Source organism: Capricornis sumatraensis, chromosome 13 (assembly GCF_032405125.1).
Source record: "Capricornis sumatraensis isolate serow.1 chromosome 13, serow.2, whole genome shotgun sequence".
Classification (NCBI taxonomy): Eukaryota; Metazoa; Chordata; class Mammalia; order Artiodactyla; family Bovidae; genus Capricornis; species Capricornis sumatraensis.
The window spans coordinates 63737937-63761907 of record NC_091081.1 but is presented as its reverse complement, the minus strand read 5'-3'; the positions used below and the strand labels follow the sequence as shown (position 1 = coordinate 63761907).

The following is a 23971-nucleotide window of genomic DNA, read 5'->3' as shown; positions in this document are numbered from 1 at the left end:
CTCCTGTCTCTTTACCCCGAAGTGTATTTTTCCAGTGCCCGCTTGTACCACATGTCTGATTCTTCTCTTTATATTTACCCAGTTCTCTGTGGCCAATTACACACAAGAAAAGAACTGCAACTTAGTACAGTACATTCACGTTGAAGAGAAAAACTCAGATAATTTTTGTTAGAAATTATTCCTCTTCTCTCCCATTGGGGAGGTGTTTGGTGTGGAATTTTAAAAACCTGGAGCTTAGGCTAGGTTTTTAAATTTTAAAATACAGATTTAAATGATTAGGCTACTTTATCATCTGTTTTCTCCTTTGGAGTGGGAAAAGTTAAGGGTTTGGGGGATGGGGGTGGTGAGAGAGTTGTGGCAGCTAGATGCAAACAAGATCACCCTTTGGAACAATGACAATGCTTTTCTCGTCACTGGCAAGGATAAAAAAAAAAAAACTGGGTGAGAAGACTGGGTGTACTAATTTGCAACTAAAATACAACCAAGTCATCATTTACAGCTCCCTGGAGATTGCATTGTAAAGTTTTACTGCTTGCAAACCTTCCTTTAGTGTGGGAGGCAGAGCCTGGGGGCGTGGTTGGGGAAACAATAGTTTGGCTCTTTCTCCCCACTAAATCAGTTCAAATGCCTGACTTAACTAGGGAGTCAAAGAATCAACAGACTTGCTCTAAGACTTGTTGGCTCCAGTAAAAAGATCCGGACGTTCTTAGTGGCCCAGTGAAAGTGGGGAACACCTTTGCTTCAGTTTGACTTCCATAAAGGAACATCTCTACTGTTTTTGTGGACTCCAGAGAGGAGGCACCTCAGATCACTTGGAGAGGAAACTGAATCATTGAGCACCAAGGCAGAAGATAGATGGGGCTCTCATGCAAATGAGAACCGCGATTGGCTTTCTCTTTCTGTGCACGTTGTCACTGGTGACTCTCAGCCTTAAAGATTAGGTTTCAGTGGGAGCTTTTCAGGTTCAAGGACTGTTAATGGTTTGTAAGTGCCTGACAATAAGTTCAACCTCAAAGTTACATCAGCCCAGGCAGATGTCTGAGGATTCGAGACCAGAGGAAAAAGTTAGAATCTGGAGCAGAAGGATGCCGATTGCCACCTGCTTGCTGGACTGAGCTTTTAATGGGATTCAAATTTTTAAATCCTCCATAGATGTCCTGGAAATGGTGGTCTTTATTAATACAAAGATCAAGTCTTTGATTAAACTTTTTAAGAAGAAAAGTAAGTAGTTTCTTTTCTCTGCACTGTACGTATGTGTGTGTGTTTTATGTACGACTTCATCCTTTTGAGTGACGGAATTAAGAGCGTAAAACAGCATAATTGGTGTTTGTTAAACTCCTTTCTATACCAAGTTCAAATACCTCAGACTTTTATAACTCTAGGGCAGAATTATGTGATTTTTTTCTTTTTAAAAGCATGACTTACTTGTTTATGGTTGGGATTTTAGGTGAATTCACTTCTATTGGGATTCTCAAAAAAAATAAATAATAATCCTTTGAAGAAGGGGGAAAAAAGCCCTTGTATTTACTTTATGTCTGCCTTGATGTACAGTGTATGGTGTTTTGATTCTTTGGCTAAATATGAGGAGCCTCTGAGTGATGCATCACATATTTTGGGTGGGGATAATCCTCTGAAACTCTCCTACACTCTGTTAGGTATTTAAGAGCTCAAGGACAGCCTCTGTCTAGACTGATCAGTCATTGTAAAGTACAAAACTTTTGTGGTGTGGCTTCATTATGTACTTACAGTTGGTTTCAATTTCTTTAAATCCAGGTGCTTCTTCATTCTTTGGAAAGTATAACTTTTATTTATAAACAGTTTTGTTTTTACATAGTTGTTAATTTTTTTTATTTTAGCTCTGGGGCCATGGGTTTAAACTGGATAAATGTAGGTAGGAGCATTGGTAAGAGAAACTGGAGAAAGCAAATGAACAGCCCTCGGGGTTCATCTCTACAGCTCCCCTCGTCAAAGATTGTCTTTGGATGGACTGATTAAAATCTACCCTGGCAAGAGTGAGATACACTGGGGAGAGACAACTGTTCTTTCTTAGGAGCCAGTTGGTAGTTGTATGGTGGGGCTGAATGTGCAATTACACGGACACTATCACTTGGATTTGATTTGTAATTGGCGAATAGGAAGAGTTTCCATTTTCATTATTTTCCAGCTATGAAGTATGATAATTCAGTCTTCGAAATAAATGGGCATCAGGACAAAACCTTATAATTAACTGGCTACTCTTTGGAGGACACACGGCGAGCTCCACCCTGTGCAAGATTCTCAGATCATAACTAAGAACTAAGTCAGGGCTCTTTGGATTTTGTAGATTATGACTGATAGTTCTATGTACCATGCAAAACGTTTATTCCACAGAGGTGATGTGCAATGCCAAGTGCCTAATTTACATGCAGCTTTTAGTAAACATTAAAAGCAGAAAGCACATAGGGCATTTCTGTTTTTAACTTGATATCTAGTTCTCAAGGTTTATTTTTCCATTTTGCCAATTTGTAGGGAACCTGGGATGATTTTTTAAAAAATTTGTCCAGTTTTATTGACGTATAATTGACATACAGCATTGTATCCATTTATGGTGTATAACATAATGATTTGACTAGCAGACATCATGAAATGGTTCTCACAGTAAGTGTAGTGAACATTCATAGTCTCATACAGATACAAAAGAAAAAGAAAAATGTTTTCTTTATGGTGAGAATTCTTAGGATATACTATCTTGTTGTTCAGTTGCTAAGTGACCTCATGAACTACAGCACACCAGGCTCCTCTGTCCTTCACTCTTCCCTGGAGCTTGTTCACATTCTTATCCATTGAGTTGGTGATGCTAGCTAACCATCTCATCCTCTCTTAGCAACTTTTTATATAACCCAACAGTGTTAATTGTGTTCCTAATTTTGTATATTACATACATAGTACTAATTTATCATATCTTAGGATATGATAGTACGTAGTACTAATTTATCTCATCACTGGAGAGAGTGGGATTATTTAGAAAGTGAATTATTTAAAGCTGGGCTTGTGGAATTCAGTACCTGTAAAGAAGATGGTACGGGGTGAGTGCTGACCTCACTCTGGTCTGTGGGGTGACTCATGTTCCCAGGGGCGCTGAGAAAGGCCAACTTCCTCTTCATTGATGATTCTAAAAGTCAGGGACTCCCTTCAAGTAATTGCACTAATCTTACCACAACCATTCTTTTCATGAGTTATTTCATAAGCTGTGACTTTCCATATATTAACACATTTGATCTGTATAATGGTTTTAATGGCTGTGCTGTTAGCTACAGTGAGTTAATTTTAAACATGTTCATATAGGAAGGTTCAATAGTTCATGTGTGCCTGTTCATTTTATTTTATGAATACTTTATGGTCTCATTTCCAGGGACATATTATGTTGTAGAAACGCGTATGCCCATTGTGTCCTCTATGGCATAGGTCAGAGTTAGGGGAAGATTCCCCCCGACTCACAATTGTCATATCTGCTGGTTTTACAGGTGTTAGACTTGTCACCTTCAATAAAGAGCTCAACACAGGGTCCTTCTCAAACTTCTCTAGTCTCTCCAATGCTGGCTTACAGCGACGGCTATATAAACAATATTTTAAAAAATTGTTGTTGAATTTGTATAATGTTGTCAATTTCATGTTGGGATCCATTGGTAGCCTCTCTTGGGTTGTGTTGTCAGGAAAAATCAAATAGACAAAGCAATCTTAAGCCCTAAAATGTAAAAGGAAAATTATCATAGAGATTTAACCTACCATTTCTTCCTCTGATGTCCTCAGTCTCTTTTGTGTTGGAAAAATTCAATTGAATTGGATTATGTTGGGAAAAATCAATTGCATTGGAGTTTCTAAAAACATTTGAATATGAACATATTCCATGAAAGCAGGAAATGCAGAGAAAATTTTTCAGCACAAATGGATTTCTAATTGAACTATGCTATTTAAATGTATTACATTGAATGTTTATGCTTAGTTTTTAAAAATATAAATGAGTTTATAACAGTGGTATTTTAAAATAATGCTTTAGAGGGGTAAGAATTGGTGCCAGGTTCTTAGTAGAAAAGTTGTTTTCTGTCTTGCAGTCTAACATTTACTAATGTAGTGACATAGTATAGTTGGTTAATAGATATTTGTCATGATGGAGTGAAGCAGGAGGTCTTTATTGATTTTGTTAATCATTTTCTAACTTTGGAGTAAAAGGAGGGCCTAAAACGCTGGGAAGCAATTAACTGAACAAACACAAAACACGGTGGAAAGGACCCTGGGGTCTAAGATTGAATCTTATTCAGAATTTGTTCCATTTCTCCCTTGCTGGTCCTTACCTGTGAGTGTTTTAGGTAACCAGAACCCATCTTGATGTAACACAGTTAATTTAAAACCTGAATGTATTCTCTCTCTCTTTCTACAGCTGTTTCCAACCTAGATGAGGAGAGTCGATGGACAGTCCACTACACTGCTCCATGGCACCAGCAGGAGAATGTGTTCCTCCCCACCACAAGACCGCCCTGCGTAGAGGACCTACACCGCCAAGCCAAGCTCAACCTCAAATCAGTACTGAGGGGTAAGATGAAACCCTCCAAGCTTGATGTTCTTGCATTCCTGGCTATTAGAAATGAAAACATAGATTCGGTTGCTGTTTGTAAAAGACTACTTAAAATGAACTTATACTATGCTTATATACTAAGCTTAAATACAGCTTAATACATGCTAAGTATGTTCTGGTGTCTATAGAAAGCTGCCTATTTACAGATAGGCAAATGTATCCTCAAGGAGGCTTCTCCGGGTTAGAATCCTTTCAGTTCAGTTCAGTTCAGTCACTCAGTCAAGTCTGACTCTTTGTGAACCCATGAACTGCAGCATGCCAGGCCTCCCTGTCCATTACCAACTCCCGGAGTTTACCCAAACTCATGTCCATTGAGTCGGTAATGCTATCCAACCATCTTATCCTCTATCGTCCCCTTCTCCTCCTGCCCTCAATCTTTCCCAGCTTCAGGGTCTTTTCAAATGAGTCAGCCCTTCACATCAGGTGGCCAAAATATTGGAGTTTCAGCTTCAACATCAGTCCTTCCAATGAACACCTAGGACTGATCTCCCTTAGGATGGGCTGGTTGGAGCTCCTTGCAGTCCAAGGGACTCTCAAGAGTCTTCTCCAACACCACAGTTCAAAAGCATCAATTCTTCAGCACTCAGCTTTCTTTATAGTCCAACTCTCACATCCATACATGACTACTGGAAAAACCATAGCCTTAACTAGATGGGCCTTTGTTGACAAAGTAATGTCTCTGCTTTTTAATATATCATCTAGGTTGGTCATAACTTTCCTTCCAAAGAGTAAGCGCCTTTTAATTTCATGGCTGCAGTCACCATCTGCAGTGATTTTGGAGCCCCCCAAAATAAAGTCTGACACTGTTTCCACTGTTTCCCCATCTATTTCCCAGGAAGTGATGGGACCAGATGCCATGATCTTCATTTTCTGAATGTTGAGCTTTAAGCCAACTTTTTCACTCTCCTCTTTCACTTTCATCAAGAGGCTCTTTAGTTCTTCTTCACTTTCTGCCATAAGGGTGGTGTCATCTGCATATCTGAGGTTATTGATATTTCTCCCAGCAATCTTGATTCCAGCTTGTGCTTCCTCCAGCCCAGAGTTTCTCATGATGTACTCTGCATATAAGCTAAGTAAGCATAGTGACAATATACAGCCTTGACGTACTCCTTTTCCTGTTTGGAACCAGTCTGTTGTTCCATGTCCAGTTCTAACTGTTGCTTCCTGACCTGCATACAGGTTTCACAAGAGGCAGGTCAGGTGGTCTGGTATTCCCATCTCTTTCAGAATTTGTCACAGCTTATTGTGATCCACATAGTCAAAGGCTTTGACATTGTCAGTAAAGCAGAAATAGATGTTTTTCTGGAATTCTCTTGCTTTTTCAATGATCCAGCGGATGTTGGCAATTTGATCTCTGGTTCCTCTGCCTTTTCTAAAACCAGTTTGAACATCTGGAAGTTCACAGTTCACGTATTGCTGAAGCCTGGCTTGGAGAATTTTGAGCATGACTTTACTAGCATGTGAGATGAGTGCAGTTGTGTGGTAGTTTGAGCATTCTTTGGCATTGCCTTTCTTTGGGATTGGAATGAAAACTGAGCTTTTCCAGTCCTGTGGCCACTGCTGAGTTTTCCAAATTTGCTGGCATACTGAATGCAGCACTTAGCATGTTTAAACCACCAGTACTCAAATAAACCCCTGCCAATATGGGAAATTTTGCCACTGCTTTTTTAAGACCATAGTTTAAATATTCAGAGCAAATTGTTAAAGTTAGTACTTTGTAATGATCTGTTCAGTTAATTCAAGTTGGATGGAAAGGAGACCTAAATACATACCTTGAGGGCGTGCAAAGCGGTTTGATTTACCAGAATTTGGGCTGACCCCAGCAGTACTCCTTCTAGTCCAGGTGGGCAGAGTGCACTGTGGCTGGTAGGAAATCCAAGAAGAGTAGACACTTTTTTATTTTCACCTCAACTTGTCGATGTTAAGAAAAGTATATACACGGCAAAGAGGACATCCTCAAAGTGATAAAGAAGGAAAGAAGTGATTTTTAAGATTCAGAGTTTTTCAGCCACTAAGTCATGTCCAAGTCTTTGCGACCCCATAGACTGTATATAGCATGCCAGGCTCCTCTGTCCTTCACTGTCTCCCAGAGTTTGCTGAAATTCATGTCATTGGATTGGTAATGCTGTCTGACCATCTCATCCTCTGTCACCCCCTTCTCCTTTTGCCTTCAATCTTTCCCAGCGTCAGGGTCTTTTCCAGTGAGTCAGCTCTTCGCATCAGGTGGCCAAAATATTGGAACTTCAGCATCAGTCCCTCAAATGAATAGTCAGGGTTGATTTCCTTTAGGATTGACTGGTTTGACATCCATGCAGTCCGAGGGACGCTCAGGAGTCTTCTCCAACACCACAGTTCAAAAGTATCAATTCAGATTTAGAGACTTTCCCTTCAAACAAAGAACCAACATTCTTATTCACCCAGATGCTGTTTCTACCAGTTTTCTCCTACCATGTGCTATTTGGGATCTAATTATACTAAAAAAAGTACTTGTTGCTTATGTGCAGTTTAATTTAACTGGACATATCCTGTATTTATCTAATTGTGAAAGACTTACATCTGGAGAATACTGTTACCGATTGAAGGAAACCCCAGCTTGAGGATCCCTCTTATTTTCGTTACAGTTTTCACTTGTGTATCAGTCATTAATTAATTATTTTATTAATGTGCTCTGATTATTAGCTAACAGTTAACACTCAACTATATACCAAGTACTGTTCTAAACTGTTTCACGTCGTATCTCATTTAAAATCCTCACAATAATCCTACTACAAACCATTACTGTGCCAAGTTTTACAGATGAAAACATGGAGACACAAAGTTTAGAAATGTGTTTGAGATCTCAGACTTAGTGATATATCCAAGATTTAAACTTGGACCATCTCAGGCTGCAGAGCCCACATTCTTAACTGCTGCCTTTAACAACCATTTGTTAGAAATCTATTATTCTAGCAAAATGCAGAAAACACCAGCAGGATCTCAGCTGTCGATTATACTTATATCTAGAGAACAAATCACAATGTGAAAAATACTTGAGAAGTGCCAAAAACTGCTGTATTGCAGGTAAAGAAAGCAGATCATCTCTGCTTAGAGAAAGAATAGCTATCAGTAGAGTCACAATAGATTTGATATTCTGAACAGAACTGTACAAACATTTTTAATCATAGCCCTGTTTTTTCTTCCTTTTATCTGTGTAATGCTTTGATTATCTCATATGTATCTTACAGTTTTATGTACTTTATCATGTATCTTATAGTGTTGGCGTTGCACTGTCTAGAAAGGAGGACATTACTGGGCTCCATTTTTCATTTAGCCTGAGTAACCCCTTATATGGGTTTTTCAAATGGGACTAGTGGTCAAGAACCTGCCTATAGGAGATGCAAGTGATGCGGGTTCGATCCCCAGGTCAGGAAGATCTGGAGGAGGGCATGGCAACCCACTCCAATATTCTTGCCTAGAGAATCCCATGGACAGAGGAGTCTGGCAGCCTACAGTCCATAGTGTCACAAAGAATCGAACACCACTGAAGCAACTCAGCACACAACCTGCATATTTAGTGACTACAAGCTTAGATGAAAAAAATAATGTGAGTTGGGCTCTTCTGCGTGGCCTTAAACGATAATGTGAGTTGGGCTCTTCTGTGTGCCCTTGGAGATATACTTTGGCTGTGTTGCCTTCATGATGTGCCTAAATCCAACCAGAATTTCTTCTCGATCCCTTCAGTTCCTAGTGATTTGTCTTTAGTAACTTTTGACAAAATGCTTCTCTACCTGGAGTTTATGTTCGTACACCGAAGAATTAATAAGAATATTAAATGGCACAGTTCCCAGAACAAACCCCAGAGGCTGTGCCATTGTTAACATTTCTCTTGTTGCTCTGAAGACCAAGCCCTGCCTGGTCTGGCTTGTAGAAAATACCTTCAGGAAGGTATGTGTGAGTTTGAATATTCAGGCCCAGTGGTTTTTTGATCACTCCCAGGAAATTGTGCTTCATGACCTCTTTCATGTATTTTCAAGTACCTAATCAGAGCTTCTCTTTTCTGCCCTTAGGACACTGTATATCTCTATATAGATTTTTCTAACTTCATTTTCTTTTGAACTGTTCGGTAGATACCTATGCAATAGCATCACCCACATTTTGCCTAGACTTAGATTTTATTTTGAAAAGGTAAATGCTATAGTGATCGCTTAAGTGCCCTAAAGGGGTTCATCGAAGGGATCTACTATTAATAAGATTAATAAGTTTGGAAAATCCTTAGAGCTCAATGTTTAAAGTCTGGATTTAAATGAGCCTTAAGGGATTTTAGATAATTGATAACTTGAAGAACAGTGGTTGAGAGAGATGAAATGAGAAAGAATATCTGAGTGCTTTTGTTTCCCATTTATTTACTTTTAATCACATGTACTTTCACCTACCACTTCCCCGACATGCTGTTAGCAACCTGTAGTAAACACAACATGAATGCAAAGTATTTGTTATATCATTATCAGTGAAGATTAAAAAGAAATCCAGTCCCTGAATATATGGTACTATTAAAGTATGGTGTTATATAAGATAATTAGTCTAAGATAACTTAACCTCAGCATTCTTTGATTTAAAGTATAGAAAGGTACGTCAGTGTTCACAGTGAGTCATCTGTTTTGTTCCTCCTTCTGTTCTTACTGTGACCTTGTTCACAGCTTTAAGGAAGGAGTGCTGTCCTTTGAGGGCTTCCCTGGTGGCTTAGTGGTAAAGAATCCACCTGCCAAGCAGGACATGCAGGCTTGATCCCTGGGTCAGGAAGATCCTCTGGAGAAGGAAATGGCAACCCACTCCAGTATTTTTGCCTGGAGAATCCCATGGACAGAGGAAGCTGTTCATGGGATCACAAAGAGTCAGACACAACTGAACGATTAAACAACAAGAAATTAATAAGTAAGTGTTGTAAATATTGGCTTATGTTAAAATAATGCAGAAATGCTTAATGGTCAGTAGACCAGTAGACCACAGGATTACCGACAATGTTTTTATGAAAAAGCTAAGCTTGCATTAGTACCTAAAGGTACATGGAGATGGAGAAGGCAGTGGCACCCACTCCAGCACTCTTGCCTGGAAAATCCCATGGACGGAGGAGGAGCCTGGAAGCGAAGGCTGCAGTCCATGGGGTCACTGAGGGTTGGACATGACTGAGCGACTTCACTTCACATTTCACTTTCATGCATTGGAGAAGGAAATGGCAACCCACTCCAGTGTTCTTGCCTGGAGAATCCCAGGGACGGGGGAGCCTGGTGGGCTGCCGTCTATGGGGTCGCACAGAGTCGGACACGACTGAAGGGACTTAGCAGCAGCAGTAGATGCAGATGCTACTTAATGTGTATTTCAAGGATCAATTTTGTGCTGTGCCAAGTTTTTTAATGAATGGACTAAAGATCGTGGGTCCCCAGCGTTAAAGAGCTGAGGTGCTTGCCGTCTGGTGTGAAGACTGAAATAAACACACAGTAGAGTAATGGAGACATGTATGAAGTACACTGGGTATGTAGAGGAGAGTTCGGTCCGCCAGAAAAGCCTTGGGAGACCCCACTCTCCCATTCCCCCGTTGAAGAGAGGATGGGCTTTTATAGTGTCAAATGGCATGTGAAGTGCCTAGAGAAGGTAGTTTCCATTCTGGCCCAGCTAATGCAGAGAGATCTTTTGTGTTTGTTCTTAGGGACCAGTCTCTGGAGAATTTGATAGAATTTAGCAGCCATGCCCTTGGATCAAATGATTTTATTTTAATTGATGTAGTTACTGGAGACTTAGGTAGTGATTTATTGCTAACAATAACACAAAAATGTACCAAGATTTAAAAAGAGTATTTTGATATTAAGCCCAACAGGACATCTGGCTGGTAATGAATAGTAAATTTGATTGAATAGTAAATTTTACTAAATTTCAGAAGAATTCTATTCTTTCAATCTCCATGGTTGTTTAAACCCTTCATAAACTTCATCAGAGTTAGCTATGATAATGAATAACCTCTATCTAACTAAATGTTTGACTGGATAGTTTTAGCTTTTATTGAAAAGGCCACAATTCAGTGGGAAAGGGGGAACTGAGGGATGGGGTAGGCTTGCTTGGACTCAATGAAAGTTTTAGATTTTATTTCTTTATAACCTGTGGGCCTCATTTGACAATTATAAGATTATTAAAGGTTGTAATGAAAAAATATTATTTCAAGCCCTCATCCCCTAAAAGCTCAACTTGGGACAGAGATAAACATACTTTCTCACAGTGTGTTTAGCAGGCAGTTCTGTTACTGCATCTGTGTAACTCCTGCCTGAATTAGTTCACAGAGCATCTGTTGTTGATATCAGAAATGTCTAGTCACAGCTCTCTTTTTTGAAAAACCACACATTAGCAGGTCAGCATACTCTGTGGCTCCAGAATTAGAAGTGTGAGCACAGGGAGGAATGTTGGATCTGGCTTGTGTTAATTCAGAGTCAGAAGGTTATATTTATTATATCTGGAGACATAGGAATTGAGGATATACATTATGAAGAAATGACTACTTGTACCAAGTAATTTAAAGCAATAGAATGTCTATGTTTGTGTGTGTACAAACCAACCTGTTTGACATTAAATAGTGGTATACTTTTTTCAAAATTATGGACAAAGTTTCTAAGTTGTTCCAGCCAGGTTTCTCTGACAGTTCCTGACACACATACTTTATCTGAAGGTCACTGCGTAACCTTTCATTGTCAGGAAGCCATCAGCTAGTTCCATGTAGACTTGGACAAGTGAGTCTGTTCTGGGAAAGGCTGTGGGGGCCTCTCTGGATTTGATGAGGGGGCTTGATGGTGACATCTGTGTGCGTTGGGCACATGGGTCCATGGGCACATAGAGTCTCTTCTTGGGGATCCTGTGGCATTCTTCACAGGACTTTCTGGAAGACACCTGTGTAACTAACCCTTGTGAATGTGAAGTGAAGTGAAAGTCGCTCAGTCATGTCTGAGTCTTTGCAACCCATGGCCTGTAACCTGCCAGCCTCTTCTGTCCATGGAATTCTCCAGGCAAGAATAGTGGAATGGGTTGCCATTTCTTTCTCCAGGGATCTTCCTGACCCAGGGATTGAACCTGGGTCTCCTGCATTGCAGGCAGATTCTTTACCATCTGAGCCACTAGGGAATCCCATGGTGCTATTACTTTGGTCAAAAAACAGAGTATGATCTGACTGCCAGAAACGTATTGTTGTTCTTGCTTTCTAATAGGAAAAGGCCAGGTTTCATGAAAAGTAGATGGGTGACGTTTAGTCCTGCCTCTGTTGTGTACTAGGAATATATTATTTGAGTTTAATTTTGAGTGTGCCTCTTTAAGATTTTGAACTTGTTTTTTATCTATAAGATAAAGATCCCAATACCTATTTTCATGGGAATAAAACCAACTTATTTAAATATAGTATCTCAAAGTACCTGTCCCTCAATGTGGAAGCAGAAAGTGTTGTGGAGGAGGAGTGTCTTTTAATATCAGTGCAGTGGTATACAGATAGAACTTTCAGTCCTCTTTCCCAGATGCTGTCATGATTTAGCTGACACTCTCCCTCCCAGCCATTATGCTACAGAGATAGACACTGGGGAGGAGGGAGAGAGGAAGAGAACAAGAGACAAATGTCATCAGATGACAGTGATGGTCACAGACACATTCACTTCATCCACATGAGCAAGATGCCTTTTCCTCCACGCCCCATCAGCCTCTTGAAAGATACCCAGGATGCTAGAGCAGAAGGCCCCTCCCTGGTCCTCTGGTTAATCAATCCCCTCCGCATTTGAATCCCATTTCTTTTAGGGGTTTCCCTGATAGCTCAGTTGGTCAAGAATCTGCCGGCAATGCAGGACACCGCGCTTCAATTCCTGGGTCAGGAAGATCCACTGGAGAAGGGATAGGCTACCCACTTGCGTATTCTTGGGCTTCCCTGTGGTTCAGCTGGTAAAGAATCTGCCTGCAATGTGGGAGACCTGGGTTTGATCCCTGGGTTGAGAAGATCCCCTGGAAAAGGGAACGGCTACCCACTCCAGTATTCTTGCCTATACAGTCCATGGGGTCACAAAGAGTTGGACATGACCGAGTGACTTTCACTTTATTTTGTATATAATAAACCAGGATTTATCAAGTTAAGGGATTAATGGATAGCTACTTTACAGTTTATAGATAACTCTGCCAGGAACTCCAAGTCAGGTTTCTCATCCAGCCCATGCTGGCCTGTTTTGATCTCAGATCCCAAGGGCCTATCTCTGATGCTTCTTCAGCTGCCCTCAACTTCCAAAAAGGTTATTGGGATGGAACCCACTTTGCAAATCATAGCCTCAAGGCAGATTTAGTTTCTTCAGCCAGTTAATTTAAGAAATGCAAAATAGCCTAAAGTTGGTGGCTTCCCTGTTGCACAGGCAAACTTCTCTTCACTCATTCTTGATTTCATTAAAATTCAAACGTGTTTAAGAGAAATAAAGGAAGCTTCATCATTAGACATCATATGTAATGAACATCAGTAATCATTGTTTCATCCTAATAGGCCTTGGTGCTTATTTTAGGGTTATAATAAGTCATTAGTACTTTGATAGACTTAAAAAACATGGTAATAAGACACGGGTTATAAAAGGGACAAAGGAAAGAAAGAGAAGGGATTAGAAATACTAAATATACCAGTGATTTAGCACTTGCAGCAAGTTTACTCTTTGCCTGGTTCATTACACCATTCTTCCTGAAGAATCTTTTGGTAAAATTGATGGGTAAAAGGAGACTATTAAACATCACTGGTTAAAGAAAGATTATCATCCATTTTTTTAATATGTAAGAAACATTAAATTACACTCATTCATAGAGAATTTTAACTTGTTTTCTAGTTTAAACAAAAATAGGCATAGAGTGGAGAGCTTGGGGGAGGAGTGGTTCTTTACTGTGGGAAAGCCACTGCACAGAAGCAGGATGTGTAATTAATTGTCTCATCTTCCCTGAACCACAGCGGCATTGCCATCTTCTGCTGTTATTACCTATTCCGAAAAATGAGATAGGCAGCCAGAATTGTGATTCTAGTGCTGCCTATAGCCTGGAAGATGTTGGAAAATCATATCCCATTTTTGTACTTGGCTTCTCCCTCAGTAAAAGAACTTTTTTAATCTCTAAGTTCCCTTCTAAGCTCCAAAATTCTGATTGGCCTCTCAAGTACTTAACTGCTTAAGGGTGATATGTATGGGGTTTACCTTGACACAAAAGTAGAATTTACAGCTGAATGCAAGCCCTGAGTTGTCTAGAATCTAAGTTTGTGTTGACACAAAAACTGCTAAGTGCATCTAGCAAATGAGGTGCTGGGCTGGAAGCTGCAGCAGAGTCAGAGATGAATCACATGGCTGCTTTCCTAGTTTACACCCAGTCAGAGATAAGTGTATGAATAACTCTGACCAAGTTGATAATGGTGATATCATTGAGCCGCACCCTTGTCCCTGGGTGTTGTCTTTAAAACACAAATCTGATCATGCCTCTCATTAAAAATTCTTTACCAGCTTCCCACCATTGGCAGAATAAAACATAACCTCTGTGGCGTCTGAGAACCTCCCTGATCTTCCCCCATGTGTCCAGCCTCACCTACCAGGTGACTCTTTCTCCCCTGCGCTGCTGTATTCCTCCTCCCAAAGTCTTCCCTTTATGCCTCACACGTAAGGATAAAGTCCTTCCGTTGGAAAGCTGGCTTGTGTTGCCCTTTCTGTCTGTCCACACATGTCTCAATCCACTTCCTCTCCCTTCTGAACCACAACCACTCACACCTGGCCCACTCCTGTTCCCCTTGGGAGGATCAGCTGGTGGCTGCCTGGGTTCCCATAGAGCTTTCCTGGACTCCTTAGGGCAGACCCAGACATCCCTTCCCCACTTCTCCACACATGCCCGCAGAACCTTACACCCTCCGTTCAACTGCTAGTAATTGTATTCACATGTTTATCCCCCACCTGTCAGCAAGACCCTTGGGAGCAGGACTTGTTCTTGTCATTTGTGTGACCCCCAGTGCTTGGGGGCTTCTCTGGTGGTGCAGAGGTTAAAGTGTCTGGCTGCAATGTGGGAGACCTGGGTTCGATCCCTGGGTCAGGAAGATCCCCTGGAGAAGGAAATGGCAACTCACTCCAGTATTCTTGCCTGGAGAATCCCATGGACGGAGGAGCTTGGTGGGCTACAGTCCACGGGTCGCAAAGAATCGGACACAACTGAGCGACTTCACTTTCAGTGCTTGGTACTGTAAATACTGTTGTGTCTGTGGACGTCCTGGAATAGTTATCTCAAACTCACGAGGAAGATCAGTCATAGCTGGGGAACCGCTGGTGAGAATGCGGGAGCGAGGAGATTGGAGATGAGAGATACAGAGAGAGGAGTGGTGAAGGTTGAGCCTGGGAGGCTCTTATTTTAGGGGCTTGGGAAGGAGCAGTTGGGAAAAGAGTCTGGGGAAGAAGACAGCAAATCAGGATGGGGCATTGGTCGTGGTCCTCAGGGACAGGCAAGGTTGGAAGAAAGGCTACTGAATTGGTAAGGAGGTGGCCATTGGTGACTGTCAAAAGAGTGGTTTCCAGGGGGTCTGTGGATTTAAGAAGCCAGGTGTCATGAGATAAGAATTATTTGAATAAGCAGAAAAGTAATATAACTTTTTTAAGAAATAAAATAAATGATGTTGCCAAGGCAAAGAGAATTTTGCGGTGGTCGCAGGCCAAAAGTAGTAGTATTACTTGTTTTAAAAACTAGAGCCAGTTAAAACATGCTTTTAGACAAAAGAGCCCACAGGAGGAGGAAAGGTTGCAAATATTATAAAGACAGCATATTATATTATATTTTATTTTATTGTATTATAAAGGGAGCATATTCCCTCAGTAGTCAGAAGGTAGTGAACAGGCACAGGCGGAGGTCAGGTTTTGACTTCCAACTCCCAGACAGAAAACTGGAGAAAGCATGTTTTGAGATGGAGCAAAAAAACATTGACGTTATTTATTTGAGTCTTGATAGAAGTGCGGCCCCCACTTTGTGGCCAGTTCCTTGGTGAGAAGGATGACTTCATTGGAGCTGACTCCTTCAGTGCTTGTGTAATTAGATTGACTTTTCAAAGCCAAATGGTAATGTTATTAAAGACTTTTTTTTTTTCAATGTTTAGTATTTTATTGCACCTTCTTTGGAATTTTTGTCCTTAGGGAAAGTTGCCCAACGTGATGAAACAATGGATTAAATTCCCTATTGAGAAAAATGAAGTGCAAGACAAAAATAAAAAATTAAAAGAATGGAAATTATACACAAAGGAGTGGTTTAACTTCTCCTGTTGGATTCAATGGCACACAAAATTTTTTATAATACTGAGTCTGGGTATGGTAACCCTGAACAGGTAGTTAACCTGTGTGAGGGAAGTCAGATGCAAGAACAAAGGAAAAAGGAACAATCCTTGCTTTTTCAGTGGGTAAAGAGACCTGTCGCCTTTAATAGCAAGCAACACACAAAAGATAGAATAGCAAAGACAGTCATTTGAATGATCCAGGTCTTAACAAAGCACCATGGATGGTTTGAACAAAAGGCTTTTTGTTTTGTTTTTGTGTCCATGGCCAGTCTGCTGTTTCAGCAATTCCAGTTTAATTCCTGATAAACTGAGTAACTTGAGCGGCTGCTATATTTTTGCCCAGTGCAGCATAAAAATGCTACATTGAAGGTACTCTGGATAAGGTTTGTTATCATTCCCTGTACAACTGAAGTCCCTGGTGTTGGTTTAGACTCTTTGCAAGTTATCTGATACTGAGTAACCTTGGTGATGCTCCACGACTGCCAGTGATAGGGCTTTTTCATTCTAAAGTGAAATGAGATCACCTCCAATTTGGTTGTGCTCTGGTGGTGCTCAACTAGGACTTGCACACCCACAGCACTCTCACATTTATCATGGGTATGAGAAGCTTTCACCTTAATTTAAGTCAGATTTAGTTCTTCAAGTCTCTTTAAATGATTTTGGCTACGTGAAGAAAAGCAATGTTAAAAGCCAGTTTTCTGCCATGACAAATAACATTTGAGGAATAATTCTTTCCATGGTTTGCAGTGAAAAATAAAGCTAACAAACAGTTTTATCCAGTGGTGTGAATTTTAATATTTAATCCCTAAGTGTTTCAGTCAGTTCAGTTCAGTCACTCAGTTGTGTCCGACTCTTTGCGACCCCATGAATCGCAGCATGCCACGCCTCCCTGTCTATCACCAACTCCTGCAGTTCACTCAAACTCAGGTCCATCGAGTCGGTGATGCCATCCAGCCATCTCATCCTCTGTCGTCCCCTTCTCCTCCTGCCCCCAATCCCTCCCAGCATCAGAGTCTTTTCCAATGAATCAACTCTTCACACGAGGTTTAGAGTTTTGGCTTTAGCATCACTCCTTCCAAAGAACACCCAGGACTGATCTCCTTCAGAATGGACTGGTTGGATCTCCTTGCAGTCCAAGGGACTCGGAAGAGTCTTCTCCAACACCACAGTTCAAAAGCATCAATTTTTCAGCACTCAGCACTGTTCTGGAGAAGGCAATGGCAACTCACTCCAGTACTCTTGCCTGGAAAATCCCATGGACGGAGGAGCATGGTAGGCTGCAGTCCATGGGGTCGCTAAGAGTCGGACACGACTGAGCGACTTCACTTTCACTTTTCACTTTCATGCGTTGGAGAAGGAAATGGCAACCCACTCCAGTGTTATTGCCTGGAGAATCCCAGAGACAGTGGAGCCTGGTGGGCTGCCGTCTCTGGGGTTGCACAGAGTCGGACATGACTGAAGTGACTTAGCAGCAGCAGCCCTCTTCACAGTCCAACTCTCACATCCATACATGACCACTGGAAAAACCATAGCCTTGACTAGATGAGCCTTTGTTGACAAAGTAATGTCTCTGCTTTTTAATATGCCATCTAGGTTGGTCATAACTTTCCTTCCAAGGAGTAAGCGTTTTTTTAATTTCATGGCTGCAATCACCATCTGCAGTGATTTTGGAGCCCCCCAAAATAAAGTCTGACACTGTTTCCCCATCTGTTTGGCATGAAGTGATGGGACCAGATGCCATGATCTTCATTTTCTGAATATTGAGCTTTAAGCCAACTTTTTCACTCTCCTCTTTCACTTTCATCAAGAGGCTTTTTAGTTCCTCTTCACTTTCTGCCATAAGGGTGGTGTCATCTGCATATCTGAGGTTATTGATATTTCTCCCGGCAATCTTGATTCCAGCTTGTGCTTCCTCCAGCCCAGCGTTTCTCATGATGTACTCTGCATATAATTTAAATAAGCAGGGTGACAATATACAGCCTTGACGTACTCCTTTTCCTATTTGGAACCAGTCTGTTGTTCCCTGTCCAGTTCTAACTGTTGCTTCCTGACCTGTATATAGGTTTCTGAGGAGGCAGGTCAGGTGGTCTGGTATTCCCATCTCTTTCAGAATTTTCCACAGTTTATTGTGATCCAGATAGTCAAAGGCTTTGGCGTCATCAATAAAGCAGAAATAGATGTTTTTCTGGAACTCTCTTGCTTTTTCGATGATCTAGCAGATGTTGGCAATTTGATCGCTGATTACTCTGCCTTTTCTAAAACCAGTTTGAACATCTGGAAGTTCACGGTTCACGTATTGCTGAAGCCTAAGTGTTTAGGGAGGGTTTTATTCTACTCTAATAGAAATTAACTGTACAGGAAGAATATCAATCAATATGACCTCTTTTTGCACTTTTGCATAAATGACATTGCCTATGGTGTTTAATATTAGTCATTGAAGGAGATACTTGTCCCAGGATATGGAGGGAGGTGACTCTTTTCAATGCCTTTTCAGTGTATTAGTCAGCAAATTCTTTTCCTGTGTGACTGTTGAGCTGATGATACAATTAATGGTACGTGTTCTCATGGTACTCCACCTTCCAGGTCCTGACCACTTTATCTCCCAAAACACACTAAGTACATTGAAATGAGAAGTCATTTGGAATTGTTCTAAAGTAAGTATTAGGTGTATGAATTCAGAAGTTTGCTTGTCATTTCCCGCCTCCCTTGTGGAACCCATTTACTTCAAAGGCAGCTTTTCCACCATCTCTCTTCTACCTTGTGAAAGTATTAGTCACTCAGTCATATCTGACTCTGCGACCCCATGGACTGTAGCCTGCCAGGTTCTTCTGTCCATGGAGTTCTCCAGGCAAGAATACTGGAGTGGGTAGCCCTTCCCTTCTCCAGAGGATCTTCCCATGCCAGGTATCAAACCCAGGTCTCCTGCACTGCAGGCAGATTCTTTACTGTCTGAATCACACAGGAAGCCCTCTTTTCCACATTACTCCTTCCCAGAACCTCTCTGGGAGCTTTCCTGTGACATCTGTTCTATCTGACCAAAAATCACAAAGGTTGCCCATGGTGGAATAAGTATTGTGATGTTGGATTTGGTCAGTGTCTCTAAAGTTCTACTGGGACCAAATTTTCTTGGATAGGTAACCCTAATAGAGCAGTGAGCATCATCTTCTCTACCTGCTCTTCCCTCATCTTCTTATTTACTGAACATGTATATAATAGGTGCCCCTCACCCATTAAATTCTGTGTTTACACTGGCCCTAACCCATATGTGTCAGTTGTGCTTAATAAATGCTGATGACATCTTTGGTGTACCAGATAGGCAGGTCACATGCTTTGGGTAAATTAAGATAAAAAGTATGGCCAAAGATAAAATGCACCTGGGTGAGGGCTAGGGACAGCCCCCCTGTCATATAATCACAGGGCCCTTTCAAGCACTGAAGGTTCATTCATTTAATGAACTCTTGGCCACCTACAATGGGTAAATAGTGTGTGGCTTAGGCACCTTTAGGGCTTCCCTCATAGCTCAGTTGGTAAAGCATCCACCTGCAATGCAGGAGACCCTGGTTCGATTCCTGGGTCGGGAAGATCCACTGGAGAAGGGATAGGCTACCCACTCCAGTATTCTAGGGCTTCCTTTGTGGCTCAGCTGGTAAAGAATCGCCTGCAATACAGGAGACCTGGGTTCGATCCCTAGGTTGGGAAGATGCCCTGGAGGAGGAAAAGGCTACCCACTCTAGTATTCTAGCCCAGGGAACTCCATGGACTGTGCAGTCCACGGGGTCACAAAGAGCTGGACACGACTGAGCGACTTTCACTTAGACACCTTTAGGAGGACATCGGCTTTTACTTTCAAGGCCTGGGGAGCCATTGGAGAAGTTTGAACTCAGGATTGACATAATCTGACTCACACTTTTTAAGTGGTTCAATTTGGTTCTGTGTTAAAAGTTCAAAGTAAAAGAATCGGAGTGACCCAGGACATTGGGTGGAGATGACCGCAGTAATCAAGGGAGAGGTGGAAGTGGCCTGAAAAGAAAGTAGCTACCAGATAAACCATTTCTTCTTCCACAGTGCTCTCTACTCTATCAGCTAAATTCTTCTTCATCCTTTGTTCCCCATCTTCCTCTCTAGTTACTCCATTGGTGAGTGTGGATCATCATGGCAAAATAAAAGGAACACTTAAATAAAATAAAAGAAACCCTCTTTTCCCCTTGGGCCTTTTACCTTTTCTCACCTGGAATAAGGAGGAAAATTCTGGTCTTCAGGAGCCTCACCTAGCACCTCCTCCAAATGGAAGGCTTTTCCTTTTACTTCAAGAAAAGTAAAGAACCTTTCATTTTGTTTTTCTTTCTCTATGGCTACTTTACTCTGAAACAGTTTTCTTGTAGTGTGGCTCCCAGACCAGCAGCAGGAATATCACCTAGGAATTTATTAGAAGTGTAAGTTCTCAGGCTCCAATGCAAACCCACTGAGTCAGACACTCAGGTCAGCCAAGTAAGTAACAAGCCCCCAGGGGATTTGGATGCACCTTCATTGGGAGAACCCTGCTCCATAAATTGTCATGTGAACTTATTTAATCAGTCAACCAAATTGTAAACACCTTGAAAATTGTACCCCTTTCAGTTTCACTAGCTCATTGTGAGCTAAGATTCAAACAAACACATAGCTGTTCACTGCCAGAGTTTAAGATCTTGGCCACCACCATTCATCTCTTACTTGAACGAATTGATTCATCTCCTTCAAGGAAGCTTCCTTTTCCTTGAAACGTGGGTGATTATTGGCATATTTTCTGATTGGCTGTCTCTTTCTTACCCTCAGTTAATAAATTATACTCTAGCACCTGGAGCATTTTGTCCAGCGGTGCATAATGTCCATGCACCATTAAGACATGAAGAGAGGAGAGATTTTGGAACTTTTAGAGAGACTTGGGCTTAATCCTTAAAGCCATATATTTTCTCCTTTCATAATTTATGGTACTTTGGATGCAAAGTATCATTGACATGATAATTGATAAAGAAGGCATCTTATGGACTCAGACATGGATTTATTGGAAGATAAATTTGGATTTAGTACTTCATATATAATAATATACTTTTATATCATTGTAAGTATTCCTGTATAACTATATACAAACAATTATTCTTAAGGGGAGAGGGAAGAAAAGAATGAATCACTAGTGTAATAGTAAACCCAAAAGTCATATTTATTTGGAATCTATTATTTATAATTGCTCTCAAATTATCTAGGACAATATCCATTGATATCTATATTAAATCCATGGTGTCTTTAAGATTTAACATAGCTTTTCAGCTCACTTGATATGCTGCAAGTAACTGAGTAACTCAAAAAACTTTTGACCATTTATAGTCCGTTAACTATGTTCTAATTTGTTGATTCTTGAAGACAATTTCAATAAATTAAAGTACAGCTAGCTGCTTTGAAGGGGGCTTAGCTGCTTTGAAGAAAAGAATTTATGGACTATCCAAATGTAATTTTGGAAAATCCAGTATACATGACTGGCAAGGCAGAATTTTAACTACAATATCAGTATGATTTCCTCTTCAGGATTGCCAGACGCAATAAATGTACTAGAAGGCAGATTCCTTCCACTTTGAAATGCATTTTGACTTTATTTTCAGTAAGAAAATAACTTCCCTAATGTGCACAGAGCATAATATTTGAGTGCAGTAAAAGCTTTCCTATGTTGCTTGTTAAATGAAAGCTCAAACTAGAATCTTTAACTGTATAAGACCTGATACAGCTGTTGGACTGGAATTGATTATTGATTTTCTTCTAAATATATGTTTGTAGTCGTCCATGTTCTCAGCCCTCTGGTACCAGACAAAGATATAAGAACTGGCTTGCAGCCCTGTCACTGATAATCTGATGGATAAATAACTGGGATAGAAGTTTGGAAACCTGAATCTACCAGAAATGTAAAACATTTGTGTCTCATAATCCATAAGACAGGTATAATATCTGCTTTCCTTCAGTTCACACAGAAATATTTTACACACAATCAAATAATGATGGCCAAGGGCTTTCAGTTTAGAAAATAATGCATTTATTAAGTGTCAGGAGTAATGGCTTTAAAAATCAGTGATGTGAAAAAAAGAGTTGTTTAGACTTTGGTTCATCACAGGACATTCTCACTGAAGCAGTACATCATGGCCATTATTTATAATTAACTTTGGAACTGGAGTTGTTAATGACCTTGAATTATAGGAGGAGGATTATGAAAGATTTAATACTGTTAGAAAGAAACCACATTCAGATTTTAAAGTATGGTATGTCTAAAATGCCGTACTGTTGTGAAATACTAGCAGTGTGCTTTTGACCTGAATGTTTAGACGCTTTCCTAGCAGTTCATACTCGTATCTACCACCACAATCCATACAACCTGAAAAATGACAAAACAGCCTTTTTGAACTGGTCCTTCTGGCTTTTAATGCAGTAGTGCTTGTCTTCTGTTTCTTTTTTTTTTTTTTAATTAAACTACAGTTAATTATAGTATTGTAGTAGTTTCAAGTGTACAGAAAAGTGATTAAATTATATTTATAATTAAATTTTTTTTTCAGATTCTTTTCCATTATATATTATTACAAGATGTTGAATATAGTTCCCTTTCCTAAACAATAGGTCCTTGTGGTTTACCTGTTTTATATATAGTAGTGCATATCTCTTAATCCCAAACTCCTAATTTATCTCTTGCGTCCACCCCCGTTATCCCCTTTGGTAACCATAAGTTTGTTTCTATTTCTGTTTTGTAAATAAATGCACTTGTATCATTTAAAAATTTAAGTTTTTTTTTTTGAAGTAGAGTTGGTTTACAATTTTGTGTTAGTTTTGGTTGTACAGCAAAGTGATTCAGTTATATTTGTGTATATTCTTATTATATATATACCTCAGATTCTTTTCTCACATATATATATCAAAATATTGAGCAAAGTTCATTTGCATCATATTTTAAGATTCCATATATAAGTGATACATGTTATTTGTCTTTCTTTGATTGCAGTTCAGTCGCTCAGTCATGTCTGACTCTTTGTGACTCCATGATCTGCAACACGCCAGGCCTCCCTGTCCATCATCAACTCTCACAGTTCACCCAAACCTGTGTCCATTGAGTCGGTGATGCCATCCAACCATCTCATCCTCTGTCGTCCCCTTCTTCTCCTGCCCTCAATCTTTCCCAGCATCAGAGTCTTTTCCAATGAGTCAGCTCTTCGCATCAGGGGGCCAAAGTATTGGAGTTTCAGCTTCAACATCAGTCCTTCCAATGAGCACCCAGGACTGATCTCCTTTACAAAGGACTGGTTGGATTTCCTTACAGTCCAAGGGACTCAAGAGTCTTCTCCAACACCACAGTTCAAAAGCATTAATTCTTCAGTGCCCAGCTTTCCTTATAGTCCAACTCTCACATCCATACATGACCACTGGAAAAACCATAGCCTTGACTAGATGGACCTTTGTTGACAAAGTAATGTCTCTGCTTTTTAATATGCCATCTAGGTTGGTCATAACTTTCCTTCCAAGGAGTAAGGGTCTTTTAACTTTCATGGTTGCAATCACCATCTGCAGTGATTTTGGAGCCCAGAAAAATAAGGTCAGCCACTGTTTCCCCATCTATTTGCCATGAAGTGATGGGACCAGATGCCATGATCTTCATTTTCTGAATGTTGATTTAAGCCAACTTTTTCACTCTCCTTGTTCATTTTCATCAAGAGTCTCTTTAGTTCTTCTTCACTTTCTGCCATAAAGGTGGTGTCATCTGCATATCTGAGGTTATTGATATTTCTCCCAGCAGTCTTTATTCCAGCTGTGGTTCCTCCAGCCCAGTGTTTCTCATGATGTACTCTGCATATAAGTTAAATAAGCAGGGTGACAATATACAGCCTTGACGTACTCCTTTTCCTATTTGGAACCAGTCTGTTGTTCCATGTCCAGTTCTAACTGTTGCTTCCTGACCTGTATATAAGTTTCTCAAGAGGCAGGTCAGGTGGTCTGATATTCCCATCTCTTTCAGAATTTTCCACAGTTTATTGTGATCCAGATAG

General features: G+C 40.5%; 1 protein-coding gene across 2 annotated transcripts in view; it reads left to right on the top strand.

The window, feature by feature from the left end:
• NHSL1 (NHS like 1) overlaps nt 1-23971 on the top strand; it is a 145955-nt gene that overhangs the window by 74812 nt on the left and 47172 nt on the right. Inside the window, exons 1-2 of one of the 2 annotated variants that reach the window (XM_068985097.1) lie at nt 1164-1221; nt 4418-4570. In XM_068985097.1, the coding sequence (XP_068841198.1) occupies nt 1164-1221; nt 4418-4570 (211 nt within the window). Of the gene's footprint in view, nt 1-1163; nt 1222-4417; nt 4571-23971 lie in introns of those variants that run through there. The other variant, XM_068985096.1, reaches the window with a different exon arrangement.